This window comes from Moschus berezovskii, chromosome 9 (assembly GCF_049115385.1).
Source record: "Moschus berezovskii isolate FMDL1 chromosome 9, NW_MosBer_1.0, whole genome shotgun sequence".
Classification (NCBI taxonomy): Eukaryota; Metazoa; Chordata; class Mammalia; order Artiodactyla; family Moschidae; genus Moschus; species Moschus berezovskii.
Window position 1 is genome coordinate 30,919,062 of NC_142468.1, and position 15,016 is coordinate 30,934,077.

Consider the following 15,016-nt stretch of genomic DNA (forward strand, 5'->3'; position numbering starts at 1 on the left):
TTTGTCTTCAGTGACTTCACTTATTTTTATTTGATTTGCACATCGGCAGTTCTACCCAAATAAATTAGCAGGTTTTGGAACCAAAGAGCATCTGCTGAGGACACTGAAGCAAACTGAAAGAAGTTCAGTGGCGGATGTGGGGGGAGGGTGCTCCAAGAGGAAGTTCAGCTCAAGTGATTTTAAAGATCAATGTCAAATTTTATAATATGCAATCCATTTCACTAGGGAAAAGCTTAGAGTCTCCCTGGATAGCATTTACTTTTTTAGTATAAGGACAGTAGGTGGGTTTTTTTGTGACCGTTTTTGATGTGTGTGTGTCTGTTCCTATACACTTTGAAAGGACAAATTGAATCCTGACAATATTTGATATTTTTAATTGAGGCCATTACAGGACAATGAGGCTCTAAATGACTTGTTTCATGATTAATAGAACGATTAGATTTTTTAAATTGCCAGTGCTTTCTCTGCACTCTTCTATTTGACCTCACTATGTGACATGATTACATCCTTTCCCCCATCTCAGTATGCCTTTTGTTGAAAATAATGCATTTGATTAAACCTGCTTCTGTGTTAAGAAGATGCTAGTCTAGTTATTACAACCTCTCCTGTCTTCTTTTGTCTTTATTTTAATGCAAGTTCAATCCCAAATGCAGTAAATGCTCACTTGTATGATTATGGGTACCTACCGTTTTTTGTATGGGTGGGGCCTCAAAGGAGATGGAAAACCTTTCTCATTACAGAGCCTCTGTTGGAATAATCTTTTTTTATAAAATAGAATTCACTTTTAAGTCGAGTTTGGCTTTCTATATTGTTCCTGAAAGCTGAGTGACTGTCAAGTGGACAAGCCATAGTTAGTTACTTGTTCTGGGAACACAGGGAATTGCCTTACAGGGGGTGATTATGTTGCCAATTTCTAGGTTTAAATATATCACACATACATGCATATTTACATACATACATACACACATGCATATAATTTGACAAGGAAGTGGTTATGGACCTACCTTGGACTGTTTTAAAAATATACCAGGAAACATCAGAAAAGGCAAAAGACATAGAGAAGACTCTCCTGAGACCATTGCACAAGGACCCCTGCCTGGTGAAGAGAATGATCTCTCAGTTTTCTTTTTAGGAATCTGAGAGCAGCTCCCTTAAGAAAGGTTGCTCACCAGGTTTTTATTGTTTGGCTTCTTCACACAACCAATTGACTCCACCCTGCGCCCTTTGAAACAGCAAATTCTCTCCATACAGAGAAACCTACCACGCAGTCTTTTAAATAAGTAAATAAACAACATATATATGTTTTGTTTAAAAAAAACTTTAAAGCAAAAATTATACATATATAATAGCGTCCTTTCGAGGTGAAATACCCACGGGAGATTCAGGGGAGGCGCTCAGCGTGCAGTTCGGGTTCTGGAGGCATCTTTGCAGCAAAATCCTTGGGAAAAAGCAAAGCAAGGAGAACGTGGAACTGGGTCGGACCTCACCGCGGGCCCCTGTGGTAGCGGCCGGATGGCGCCGGTGGAGCAGGTCAGGCATAGGGCGGAGGTGGCAACCAAGCCCGCGGGTCCCTGGCCACCTGAATTCGCTGGGTTGCTTGGTCTCTCATCCTTTCTCTCTCTTTCATTTTATTTGTCTCGTGTTTTTTTGTGTTTTTTTTTTTTTACACCGAATTCTGTTTCTTAGTATAACTGGTAGGCAACTCAGATGTCGCACTCACTGTCGCTGGAAGTGATGGAGATGGCCGAAGTGGCTGCCTTGCTGGACAGGCTGGCGGCCGGGCTGGCGGCGGCACCTAGCGCCTCGGGCGTGCCCTCTTCCTCGGCCCTTAGTGTCCGGCCGGACCCCTGAGACAGGACCTGCTGCTGAAGTCTACTGGGAAGGAAGAGAAAATTGGTCACTGGGCAAAACTAGCCACCGACCTCCCGCCCACTCCCACCCCTTGGTCCACATCCTGTAAGCCCAGCAGTCAGCCCCTCTCCCTCTGACCCGGGCAGTTAAAGCGGGTAAGAGGAGGCAACAGAGGCTGGGCAGGAGGCCTTTGGCCACTGCTCCAGGAGCCTTGCGGTTGCTCCATCGTCCTTTCTTGGCTCCCTGTCTCCCACTCTTTGGGATGCTGTGCTCACAAGGTCATTCTTAGTTGTTGGTCACCTTTGGGAGATTTACAATACTGTCAGGATAAATGAGAGGTCAGTGACAAGGACAGATGAGACTCTGGGCCAGGAGACCCCTTTTCCAGCTTGTGTTTGCCTTGGGCCCACCTCTGTGCCAGTACCCGGGAGGCCAAGTCTGCCCCAAACTAGAGGCAAAAAGGGCAGCCTGATGGTTCCCAGGAGGGTTTGGGCCTGGGAGAAGAGGTTGGGTTCTTGGTCAAAATATTTGAGATCCACACATTGGGGAATGAAAAACCTCTGCCAGGTAGTTTGCTGTTTGAGACACGGCTGCCCACCCATAGGAAGAGCAGAACTCGACTTTCCACTTCTTACAACATAAGTTAGAAATTTCAAAGCGTTAGAGAAGGATGCCTTTGGACTTTAAAATGACAACACTAAACTGCCTCATTGCTAACAAGCCAGGCTTCACCTAATAAATAATAGGACCTTGGGCCCAGGTTGACAAGAATTAACCTTGGGCCTTGCAGTCTCTAGTTTCTGGGGTTTTAATTTTTCTTTCTCCCTCTCATTGTAGCCTTGGTATGATGACTGGAACCAGCTGCAGGAGCGACCCCCAGGTGGCGAAAACCAGACAGAAAGGGTGGGGAATCCAGAGTCCGGAAGGAAACCCCCACCCAGGATCCCAGAACGCAGTGAGCTCACACCGAAGACCTCCATCCCATCCCAGTTCCTGCGGAATCCAAGTCTCCAGGCCTTCGGTAAGGGCGCCGGGGGTGCGGTCACCGGCTCCCTCCCGGGTGAGTTCAAGGCTTGGAGGTCTACAGGTACCGACCTGTTTTTGGCTGCAGCTGCCCGATCCCTTTGCCGGCGGTTTTTGAACCAGTTGCCCACCTGCGTAGGGGTCAGTCCGGTTGCCTGGGCGAGCTCACGCTTTTTGCTTGGGTTGGGGTAGGGGTCCTGCAGGTACCATTCCCGCAGCAGGTGCCGCGTGCGCTCCTTGAAGCAGTGTGTCTTCTGTTCGCCGTCCCAGATGGTGCGTGGCAGCGGGAACTTCTTCCTCACGCGGTACTTATCCACCGGCCCCAAGGGCCGTCCACGCAGCTTCTCAGCCTCCTGGTAATGCGCTTCGAGCCACAGAGCCTGCAGTTTGGCGTGCGACTCCTTGGTGAACTTGTGGTTTTCCAGGATATGGTAGAGCTCGCGGTAGTTGCCACCGTGAAAGGCCACGATGGCTCGCGCGCGCAGCACAGATTCATTCTTGTTGAGCGCCTCACAGGCCGCAGGGGCCACAGGCAGCGACCAGAGGAAGCGACCGAGGCGCTCCACGTCGCCGCTCTCCTCTAGAGTCTCGCATACCCCGGCCACTTGCTGGGGACTGAAATTCAAGATAGGCAGCTGGAACATCGAGGCAGCGCCGGCGACAGCGGAGGCGCTGAGTCCGGAGCGGGACACGCAGCAGATGCCCGCGGGCCTGGCCGGGTGCGCCAGGCTCTCCTTGGTGAAAGCGGCTCGGGGCAACCGGGATGCACGGCCAGGGCCGCGGCGCAACCGCGGGGAGCAAGCGAGCGGGAGGGATTGGAGGAGGTGCCGACTCCGCAGCTCGGGCTCGGCTTGGCTCCGTTGGGGCACGCAGTCCAGCTAGCCGGCGCCGCTACTGGGGTGGGCGGATTGGCGGCGCGGGCGCCATGGAGACCCCCTGTCAGTCACTGGCCGGCTCTGCCAATCAAGACTGCGACCGGAGCGCCCAGGCCATTTCAGCACCTCCCCGCTCTCGACAGCGCCCGCCGTTCTCCGGTGGACTTCGCAGTATTTTGCAGAACTTGGAGGAGGAAAAGACGTGCCAGTGGATGGGAGAGGAAGACAGGAGAGAGTCGAGCCGCAGCTTTTCGCTACCACCCCCAGCCCTGTTCCTCCCTCTTCCCTGCAACCCCCACCCCCACCCCCCGCAAGAGGTGGTGATGTTGCAGAAATCCACTTTGGGGCGAGGCACTGCCTGGGTCAAGAGGCCTCCAGAGCACAAAGAGGACTGGGCCAAAACGAAATCCTCTGAGAGAACTCACTAAATTTAGTTGTAACGAAACAGAAAACCTTGAAGGGGAACATGAAAGGGGAGGGTGGGGAAGTGGATCATCCCTTTTTCTTGCCTGCACCCATCTCGGCATGCCTCTCCAGCTGCCAAAGCAGTCGAGTGGGAACCGAATCTGAAGCAGAACGAACCGACCTGGGACCTGTAGAAGAGGTCAGTTTGGACTCTACCCCCATCACCTTCAAAAGCCTCCTAAAATCATTTAAAATCCGAGCTAGGACACTCTCACTTCTGATATCCCAGGCGCTGACCATGAAGTGAAGCACTCGCAACAAAAGGAGCGCTGCACACCCCGAGTTTCTACTTTTCCGTTTTTCTCCCCAGTTTAATGGACTTGAACAAACGTGCAGCATAGCCACATCTAGAGTGAGAAGTCACTGGTAGGTCAGGACAGCAACTTAAAAGCTTATTTCAAAGACCTTTTTAAAAAGTATTGATTTGCTCTTCCTGAAGGCTAATTTTGCCATACCCTCTATTAGAATATTTAACTCTTGAGCTGGGGATAGAAAATCTAATCTTGGCCTTTGGGCCCAACACTAATTCAGTAAAAGTAAAATAGAGAAGAGGGAACCACACTAATAGAGAAGGGGGTGCAGAAAGTGCTTCTTAAGTCGCTGAGCACTGATCCCTCCTAGAGAGAGGAAGGGCCTTCTTGGCGGCTCTGCCTTGGGGCCAGCAGTTGAACCGATAACTTTATTGATTCCCAGTTGACATCTTCATCATACCGTTTTCTGAGAAGTAGGTCGAAAGTAACTACCATCTCACCTGGCTTTTAATAGGGGTTTGTTTAGTTTGAAGAAAATAATTGGGAGAGGGGAATCCGACAAAAACGCCAGAAAAAACCATCTTTGGAGGTCCATCCCTAGAAAGGAATCAGATGGGAATGTTCACTGCCGAACTGGACTGGGCCCGGCTGTCTTTTCTTTAGTATCAAGTACAATTTGTATGCGGCTTGTACAGCTTTGGTAAATCAGAAGGCAGATAGATAGCACAGATGGTTGGAGGTGTCGGGTCAGATCATGCTACGCCTGAGTGCAGGGCAAAGCTCATTCTGACGGAAAACCCTGATATTATTTTCACAGATCTTCACAGTTCACTCAAAAAAAAAAAAAAAAAAGCAAAGGGGAAGAAAAGAAGCCCTGCAACCATTTACATCATTTCTGTGAGATTGCCAGCCGCCTCAATGGAGAGACTTTCTTTTCTAAGAGCTTGTTTTCATGGAATCCGACAGGGCAGGGGCAAAACAGAGAGGGTGATGAGGATAATGTCAAAGCACAAATCTTCTCTAGCTTGAGGAGACTTCCGAATCCGCCGCAAGGACAGCTTTTAGTGAGAAATACTGCAAACAAGGGCAAACACTGCACCGTGTAGAAAATCCGGCAGGCGGGGAAGGGGTGAAGCAGCAAACCAGGAGGGCTATTTCCCAGCACTCCTGGACTGGAAAGAAAAGCACTCCCTCGCTCCGGTTTGCAGAGGTTTACTAATTTTCGCTCTCGGGGTGTCTCCCCTCTGGGCTCTCCTTAGCCGATAGCTTTTAGATCGCCCTCCTCGTGCAGAAGCAGCAGAAGGTGCGCGGGATCTTACAGCTCTGGAGCCCAGAGGGGAGCCCCAAACTCTGTACCTAGCCGCTGAAGGCGAGCAGAAGTTGTGGGTGCCCCAGGGGACTGCGCCTCCGCGCGCATTTTTGCTGCACAATTTGAAAGTGGTGAATTTCGACTTCTTACGCTAAGTCTTTGTGAGCAAGTCTTGTAATTTTCGGAACATGGGTGCCCTATCCAGGAAATGGGAACGTTTATTTCCAAATGTCCCCTCTGGCTTCTGCGCGTCTGGGTCTCTGGAGCGAATGAGACCGAAAGCCTAGGTTGGCCAAGGTGGAGGATTGGGAAAAGGGCGCTGGCTGCAGCCGCGGAGTCCGAATCCCGCCTGACACGGCGTCTGGGGGCCGGGGCGCGCGAGTTCTCAGAAGTGTCTGGAGGTCCGGGTCTACGGTCTGGATATCCTATCTTCACCATCGCAGGAGACTTCGCTTAATTTTATTAAGTCAAGGGAAATAAACTTCTTTAGGGCACACTGCGATCGCGTATTCGTGCATCAGCTTCATTGTGGGAAGGGACAAACGGAAGGAATTTGTGAGCCCTCATCCCTGAAAATGAGAGAAGCTTCAAGGATTCCCTTAGAAATAACTCCGCTGTGAGGAGGATGACCCCACTCCACGATTGTAGCGCACTTTCCCGGGTTTGCTAGATGAAGACTGGATCTTTGATTTTGCGGAGGGAAAGAGTTTTACCAGTTTGCGCACTTAGCGCCCACCTTGCAGGCAACTCACTACCCATTTTTATTCTGTGCTTGACCAGGAAACTTGGAAGGCTTAGTAGCAGCCTTTGGGCCCATCTGGGCAGGTTTGCAACTTTCTGTGGTTGGTTTGCAGCTAGTAGTAGATTTGAGAGGCCTTGGATTCTCGCCGGAAATCCCTAGATGGCTATTCTTTCTGCAAACTCAAGACTTACTTTATAGAGAAAAAATTGGAAAAAGCGTGTGGAAGACAATGCCCTGCTCCCACCCCCGGGAAAAATTCTGTGTCTAATTGTTCAGTGCCGAGGCAACAGGGCAAAGTGCCTCCAGGGAGCTGTGAGGTTCATACTGGAAATCTCCAGAATTCAGTCTGGGACTTCTTGCACTTACCCGCCTTCCCTTGTTTTGCCCCTTCTATGATTTTGCTCTCTAGAGTAGAGGGACACTTGGAGCCCAGGTTACACTCTGCTGAAAGATTTACCAGTGGAGACCAGTGTGTAGAGGGCAATACATTCTTATGTCTAGTTTCTAGTCTCTTGTCTTGTTTTGTCTTTTTTTATTTTTGACTTTTCATAAGTCAAGCTGTAGAATAAACGATGTCTTTGTTTTCTTTCCTATACAATTCTCATAGTCAGGGATTCTACAGGTATAGTAACTGAATGCATCTGAGTTCCTTGATAAAGACTTTTGTGCTGCATTTAGGAGTCACAGACTGGCTGACAGTGAGGTCCCAGCCTTTTGTGTGTGTCCATTTTGACTTTGGGGGAAGAGGTCTTTGTTTCCCTTTCCTGAGCCTCAAAGCCATGTGTTGCAGATAGATGAGAATAATGTAAAAAAAAAATCTAAGATTAAAAAGGCAGTTTACAGTCTTTGAAGTTACAGTATTAAAATTTCACACTCATCTATTCATGCACTTAGTATTCTGATTTTCAGATGATACCATATACATAAATATAGATATATGTTTGTTTATATATTTGGTGGTCCAGATCTCCAGATTATGAAATTAATTTAGTATCCTAGTTCTAAAGTACCAACTATCCTAGTAAGTTCCCAAGATAGATTGCTATCTTTCATGCCCTCCTATTCTTCCTGTTTGCACCTTGTAACAAAGAACAGAGATGCCTCTTTTATTCTGTATTCCTAAGAAAAAACAGCATTTGAGAAATGTTTTGTAGATTTCCTGCTGCTGTAAAATTAAATGACAAAAAGTATTATAATAAAAAATGTTGATCTAATTTTAAGAGATTGGGATATTTTTGTTATTATTTGCATAATTACTCACCATCTATTTTTTAAATGATGCAAAATTTCTTGTGTTGTTAAGTGAAGGAACTATCTATGAGTTTAAATGTGGGAAAATGCACCATTTAAAAGTATTGATTAATTATTAGTAATGTTTTTTTAAAATGTTAAGCTGACAATGCAACTCTGTGTTGACCTCCAGTTTGTAGTTGCTCCTAGGTGTTTCAATGATAATTTATATCTAAGCCAGAAAGTATATTAGAAGTTATACCACTTATTTAAGCTATGGTTTTAAATTCACTTTTCTCACTTTTCTGCTTCTGTGAGGGTAAATCTAAATCTTGGGGTTAACCACACCATAGCATAGCTTACTTAGGGCTATGTATCAATGGGTTCTTATGTGAAGGATTGATTCTTAAAAATGTAACTAGCATGTCATTTATAAACACTTTATTATCAGTAATGGAACATTAGTTGAATGACTGAAAAAATAATTAGTTTGTAATTCTCTACTAGAGCTTTCTATTTTATTTTTTTACCAGCAGGTTATTTTTGTCCATTTTCAAATCCAAGATCAAAGTATCTTTTAAAAATACACATAGATACTTTACAATTCAATGAAGTGAAAGAGTGTAAACCAGTTTATATCTTCTGGCATGAGTCAAACATTATTCACATTAAATTGCGTGTATTATATGTCATGTATGTGTATTAATTACATGTATTAGATGTGTAATAAATAATAATTTCCTTCCAAGCAGTGTAAAATCAAATAGGAGCATTAGCTTCCAATAAATACTTTGAATTCTCTGAGTTAATCCAGTTCATTAGCAGAAAATACTTTGAAAGAATTACATTAAAAATATAATTTTTATGGCATTTAACTTGCATATTTTGCTACCCTTCAGTGTAGCAAATCTCAGGAGGGCAATTATAGTCCCTCCTTCCAGGGGACATTTGGCAATGTCTGAAGACATTTTTAGTTGTCACAAGTGGAATCTAATGTGTGGAGGCCAGAGATATTGCTAAACATCTTACAAGGAATAGCATGGCCCTCTCCCACCAACAAAAATAATCGAGGCACTGACAAAACCTGCTAAAATTCTGTTTATTCTGGAGTTGAAGACCTTTTAAAGGTGTTAGTGCCCTTTTTATTCCACCTTAAGTCTAGGTCACACCAATAAAATCTATTTCTAAAGACTTACTGTAATTGTGTTTCTTTTAAACATTTATAATAAATGATACTTATGGTGACTGAATACTTATAAATTTAGAAATATTGCTGGAGAAAGTGGGGTTTTGTTTCTATCATGTTGGAATCTGTGTTCTTTTAGTAACTGGTGGGACAGATGGCAATGATTGAAGCTTTTGCTCAGTCCCTCTGCATTTTACAAGTGAATAAAATATGAAGACCAAAGAGTTTAAATGATTACTTTCATTATACAGCTTGACAGTGACAGAGGTGTGTTTAAAACACAGATTTAATCCTCTATTTATCACAGTCTTTGCTCTCCCTACCCAAGGAAGGTGGTCTAATTCCTGTTGAGTTTGAGGATGAGGACCTGAATCACATGAATATTTATTGGTGGCTGCCATGTGTACAGTCCTATGCTATTTCCTGGTGCTGTGACTCTCAAAGTTTGATGCACTCTAGTTCATGATCTCAGAGAGATTGAAACAATTCTGGGTCTTGTCAAATAGTGTAACCTTGCAAACCCTAAAAAGGCCTTGAATCTCAAATGTGATTCTGGGATTTCAATTATCTTCCTTGTGGGACAGGAATGTTGGAGTCTGGTTTTATTGAAGACCTTTCTCTGAGTCATCACACTGTATACTAGCAGGAAAATGGAACTGAATCCTGCCTCTTGGGGAGTAGAGATTGAACTTGAGGTGCTATAAGCCTTGGTTTAAGTGAAAAAAAAAAAAACAAAAACCCTCCAAACTCTTTTGTCAGGTCTTTCAAAAGAATAACAGTGATGCTCACTAGCATTTCTATAATTAACAAGCTGTCAACATTTCTATTACGACCACAGAAGTCTATTACAGACCACAGAATTGTGATAAATGTTTCTTTAGGTCTGAAATGTTAGCCTTCATCTTCTTTTCAGTCTAAGGCAATTTTTGAAACCAATTTTGTTTCAATCATTTTGGATCAGTTGTGTGGTAATTTTGGAAGTGCAGATGCTCTAGGCCCACCTATTGAAATAAAGATTTTTAAATGGAAACACAGAGAGGAGTCTGCTTAAGCCCCAGTGGGGACCAGCTGCAAAGCTCTGGCAGGGAATTATATAGGCAGAAAGTGAGAGTAGATTTGGAAAAAATTAAGAGACAGAGAAATGTGTGCATATGTCCTTTAACAGTAGATTTAGTTCCTTTAAACTATGGAATTTTAGTCTTCTCTTTTTTTTGTATTTTATCTGTTTTTACTTTCCCTATTATTCCTAGGTTTTGGTGAAATTAATGTAAGAGAATCTGTCTTTACAGCAATTAAAATTTGAGGCTGAACTGATTTTTTTGAATTTTAATATTTAATTTTATTCTTCATTTGGTTAAATTTTCTTTCTACCCCCTCATCTCCTTTCTGCTTGACCATCTTTTTATCCTTGTCTGTCCTTTTATGGACTCACAAGGTGCATATTTCCCAATGATTATTGTTCTCTGTATTTAATCATGTTTATTTTCTCTTTTTCTGTTTGTTCTGACTCCATAACTCCTTCCTTCTGCTCCCCAAGTCTCCATTGCCGAATACCTTTTCACTAAACTAAGCCTTGTTAAATTGTGAGGTTGACAAAGACAAAGTGTTCATTTCTAAAAGTTGATGGGGGATAGGAGTGGTTTTCTAAGAGAAAAGGGGCATAGTGTTACTATAATGATGTTTTAGGGAAGTGATGCTTCTTAAGCTAAACTTTATGAAAGATAAAATAGTAGAAACAACAAGGACTCTTGAAAGTTTAAATCATTGAACTAACTACATGGTTTTAGGCCCCAATTTCCTTATTGGATAAATACTTATCATATAGAATAGTTGTAGGGATTAAATGAGATTATGAATAGCCATTCCTTGCATAGTGCTTGGCTCATAAGTGTTTCCCACTTGTGGAAAACCATCCATTTAATCTATTAGTTTGACCTTCTGTATTGGTGATGTCTCACTTTCCATCTTGTCTCTCGTCTCTGCTTTGGTCATCCTTTGGTGTTCTGCTTAGGTCTCTTGAAACTTTCCAAACAATAGATTCCTTTGAAATATACCTTCCTGTTCTGTAGAACACTCACTGTTTCTTGCAGTAAATTAGTCTAAAGAAGTCAATAGATAGCTTACATGAAATCACCCTGATATTAACCTTAATAGTTTCCTGTGGCTGCCATAACAAGTTACCACAAACTGAGTGGCTTAAAACAACAGAAATTTATTCTCTCACAGTTCTGGAGGCCACAAGTCTAAATCAAGTACAGTGCTTATTTCAGAGACTCTAGGGGAGAATCCATGTCTTGCCTCTTTCAGCTTCTGGTGACTTCTGGCATTCCTCGGTTTGTGACTGCATCTCTTTGATCTCTGCCTTCTTTTGCACATCCTCTTCTCTTCCCATCCCTTCCCTTATCTCTCTTCTTGCCCTTGCTCTCTGTGTCTGCTTATATTTTATATGTGCATATGGCTGCATTTAGGGCCTACCTGATAATCCAAGATTATAAACTCCTCTGAAGATTCTCAACTTAATCACATATTTTGCCACAAAAGGTGATAGTCACAGATTCTAGGCATAAGGAGATAAATATATCTTTGAGAGGCTTTTTTTTCCAGCCCACCACATCCCCTTATATGACAAATATGCTAGTCTCAAATGTTTTTTGAAACTAAGAGAAGAGAACAAATTTTAACTAGTCAATCTGCAAGTAGAAAAATAACCCTTTTTGCCTTTTTTAAAAAAATATTATAGACTTTCACCTCAACATTATACAGTGTCAAGACTGACAAAATCCTAAGCAAGGAATTTTTATTAATTTCATTTTCATATTGAACTTTGCTTTTAAAGCTTCCCTTAAGCCATTAATTGAAATGAACAACAAAAGTAGTAGATTTATCTCATGGGATAAGATAAAAGAGAAGATTCCAACCCTCTCTGCATGTGTTTAGTATAGAGTGAAAACATGTTATGGTACTACACTGAAGTATTATTCATAGATATAAGAAGAAATTTGCAGTTTATTTTTCTTCATTTCAGTGAGTTGAAATAATAATTTAGAAGTGCTACAGTATTTTCTGGTTTATCAATTGTTATCTTTCCTTTTTCTTGCTCTCTTGTTACGTATGACTCTACTATTGCCTATAAACAGGATACTTAATATCTTCCGCATCAAGATGCACTGTTCTTCCTACCATGGCATTACTTTCCCCATTGTTCTCACCATCCAGATAGGATTAGATTTTGAGAGTATTTTAACTTCCTCACTTTCTTCTTTCTCTGTAACCCCAACCTGAAAGTTTTTTGAAATGGTGTAGTACTTAAGAGTTTTCCTTGTAGTGTGTCCCTTATAGTTTAAGAATACTTATTTAGCAGTTATTACACACACATACAGACACACATATTCCTCTCCATTCTATCCCTCTGTTATGGTTCATTTGTTGATATTTAGATGTTTTTCTCATGTGTTTTCCTCATCTGGAGTGCTAATTTTTTTCCCTACTAGAAATACCTTTTGTATTTTTTTTTCTCTTTATAAATCAATATATGCTCATTGCAATAAATATTAATATACTTATACAGTCAAAAGTGAAAGATTTTTGTAATATCTTTATTCCATGGATAAATCACTATCAGTGCTCAGTGCATATCCTTATAGACTTTTTTTTTCTATACACAGAGATACAGATTTTTTTCTTTTGATAGAAATGCTGTCACATTATTCATACTGTTTTATAGCCTTCTTTTTTCATGATAACATTTTATGAACATTTTTCCTGATAGTGAAAGAGGAAAGCGAAAAGGTTGGCTTGAAGCTCAACATTCAGAAAACAAAGATCATGGCATCTGGTCCCATCACTTTATGGGAAATAGATGGGAAAACAGTGGAAATAGTGTCAGACTTTATTTTTTGGGGCACCAAAATCACTGCGGATGCTGATTGCAGCCATGAAATTAAAAGACGCTTACCCCTTGGAAGGAAAGTTATGACCAACCTAGATAGTATATTAAAAAGCGGAGACATTACTTTGCCAACAAAGGTCCATCTAGTCAAGGCTATGGTTTTTCCCGTGGTCATGTATGGATGTGACAGTTGGACTGTGAAGAAAGCTGATCGCCAAAGAATTGATGCTTTTGAACTGTGGTGCTGGAGAAGACTCTTGAGAGTCCCTTGGACTGCAAGGAGATCCAACCAGTCCATTCTAAAGGAGATCAATCCTGGGTGTTCATTGGAGGGACTGATGCTAAAGCTGAAACTCCAATACTTTGGCCACCTCATGCGAAGAGTTGACTCACTTGAAAAGACTCTGATGCTGGGAAAGATTGGGGGCGGGAGGAGAAGGGGACGACAGAGAGTGAGATGGCTGGATGGCATCTCCGACTAGATGGACATGAGTTTGAGTGAACTCTGGGAGTTGGTGATGGACAGGGAGGCCTGGCGTGCTGTGATTCATGGGGTCGCAAAGAGTCAGACATGACTGAGCGACTGAACTGAACTGAACTGAACTTCCTGATAATAAATATATGTTATCATTTTGAATGTCTATATTATATTCCACAGCATGCATACCGTAACTTATTTAACCAGTCCCTATTGATATTTGTTTAAATTAATTCCAGTTTTTCACCATTATAAACAGTGAAGTAATGACCATCTTTATGTATTGTCCATTTTTTCCTTCAAATTCTTGGAAGTAAGATGAATGAATTGAAGGTTTTACATATTTAAAAATTGTTGTTTCCAAATTGTCATCCAAAAGGATTTTTATCATTTTTTTCTTCTATCCATATGGTGTGAGTGCCATTTTCCCCTATACTCTGGCCATTAATCTTCTTTTAAATCTTTGGCAGATTGATAGGTGAAAAATGGTTTCTCACTTTTTCAAAATAGCTGTTTCTTTTATTATTAATAAGATTATGCAGTTTTACATATTTATTGGTCATTTATGTTTCTTCTTTTGAGAATTTCCCAATTATATCCTTGATTTGGGATATTTGTTCTTTTTACTCATTTCTAGATTTTTTCCAACATTAAGGATACATTTTTCTGTGTCATATATTGTAAATATTTCTTCCTGCTTTTTCACTTATTTTTTAACTTTATCGTGTTGTTTGCCCTATAGTTTTTATAATTTTCACATAGTCAGATCTATCAAATCTGGTTCTGTCCTGGGTGTTAGACTTAGTACAGTCTCCCTTCCAAGTTATAGAAATAGCCTATTTTTCTTCTCCTATTCTTTCTAGATTAAAAAATTTAATCCATCTGGATTTGTTTTTTGGTCTCATGTCAATTTGGACTCTAACAGGGTTTTCCCTCCCCCTTTCAAATCATTTTCTAATTCTTCCTTCTTCCTCCCTCCCTCCCTTCTTCCCTCCTTTCTTCCCTTTTTTCCATCCATCCATTCTCCCTTTCTTCCTTCCCTAGACCCAAAAAAGTAGAAATGCAACCCCTTTTATACCTGGCCCCATTATCTTCTAGCATTTTCTTTCTTCAATAAGAGTGTAAATTTTTCTCTGTGACTTTTCTTCCTCCTTCTCTTGCTTCTCAGCTAATTCACCTCAGGCCTCAGAATGTCCTGGTAACCTCCTTCCATTCCAGACCTGAGTTTGTCTTTTGATAGCCAGGGTTCTCTTCTTTCTCTGGCAGTCTAGCTTGGCCTGGGTGTATCTTGACTATGCTTGTTTTCAGAATATTACAGGGGTTGCCTAAGGTACCAAGAAGATTTGCAAGACTGGAAGAAGTTAGGAATGAATGTATCACCATACAGGAAAGGAAGGCTCTTGACTTGGGCCTTTAAGAATGAGTAGAGATTTGAGTTGGAGATAATGAAGTGATCTGGAGACTGTCTAGAGATTAAAGCCAGGGCTCTAAGAGAGTTCTTGGATTGAAAAGTGCCTCTGTTGTATATTTCCCAGAGTTTAGTTTTACCACCTCTGAATCCTGCTGTTATTTATCGATTGGTAATTCTTTTCCCACAGATTTGAAATGCCACTTTTATAATGTATTACATTTATATATATACAGGAGTATTCTTTTGGGCTTTCTGTTCTCTTTCATTGATATGTCTATTTATTCCTATGGTTCCACTACTATAGTT

The 15,016-nt window shown here is 42.1% G+C and overlaps 1 protein-coding gene across 1 annotated transcript; it reads right to left on the bottom strand.

Moving 5' to 3' along the window:
- Nucleotides 1-1,703: 1,703 nt before the first annotated feature.
- On the bottom strand, nucleotides 1,704-3,596 carry SIX6 (SIX homeobox 6). Its single transcript, XM_055436880.1, has 2 exons — nucleotides 2,947-3,596; nucleotides 1,704-1,872 (listed from the first exon to the last, which is right to left on the bottom strand). Exons 1-2 carry the CDS (start codon nucleotides 3,516-3,518, stop codon nucleotides 1,704-1,706), a joined length of 741 nt encoding a protein of 246 aa, XP_055292855.1. The 5' UTR covers nucleotides 3,519-3,596.
- Between the last annotated feature and the right edge of the window lie 11,420 nt (nucleotides 3,597-15,016).

Coding starts and splice junctions, on each gene's coding strand:
- SIX6 (XM_055436880.1), bottom strand. CDS start 3,518: ATGTTCCAGCTGCCTATCTTGAATTTCAGTCCCCAGCAAGTGGCCGGG. Junction 1,873..2,946: donor GCAGCTGCAGCCAAAAACAG/GTCGGTACCTGT, acceptor CCTTCCCAGTAG/ACTTCAGCAGCAGGTCCTGT.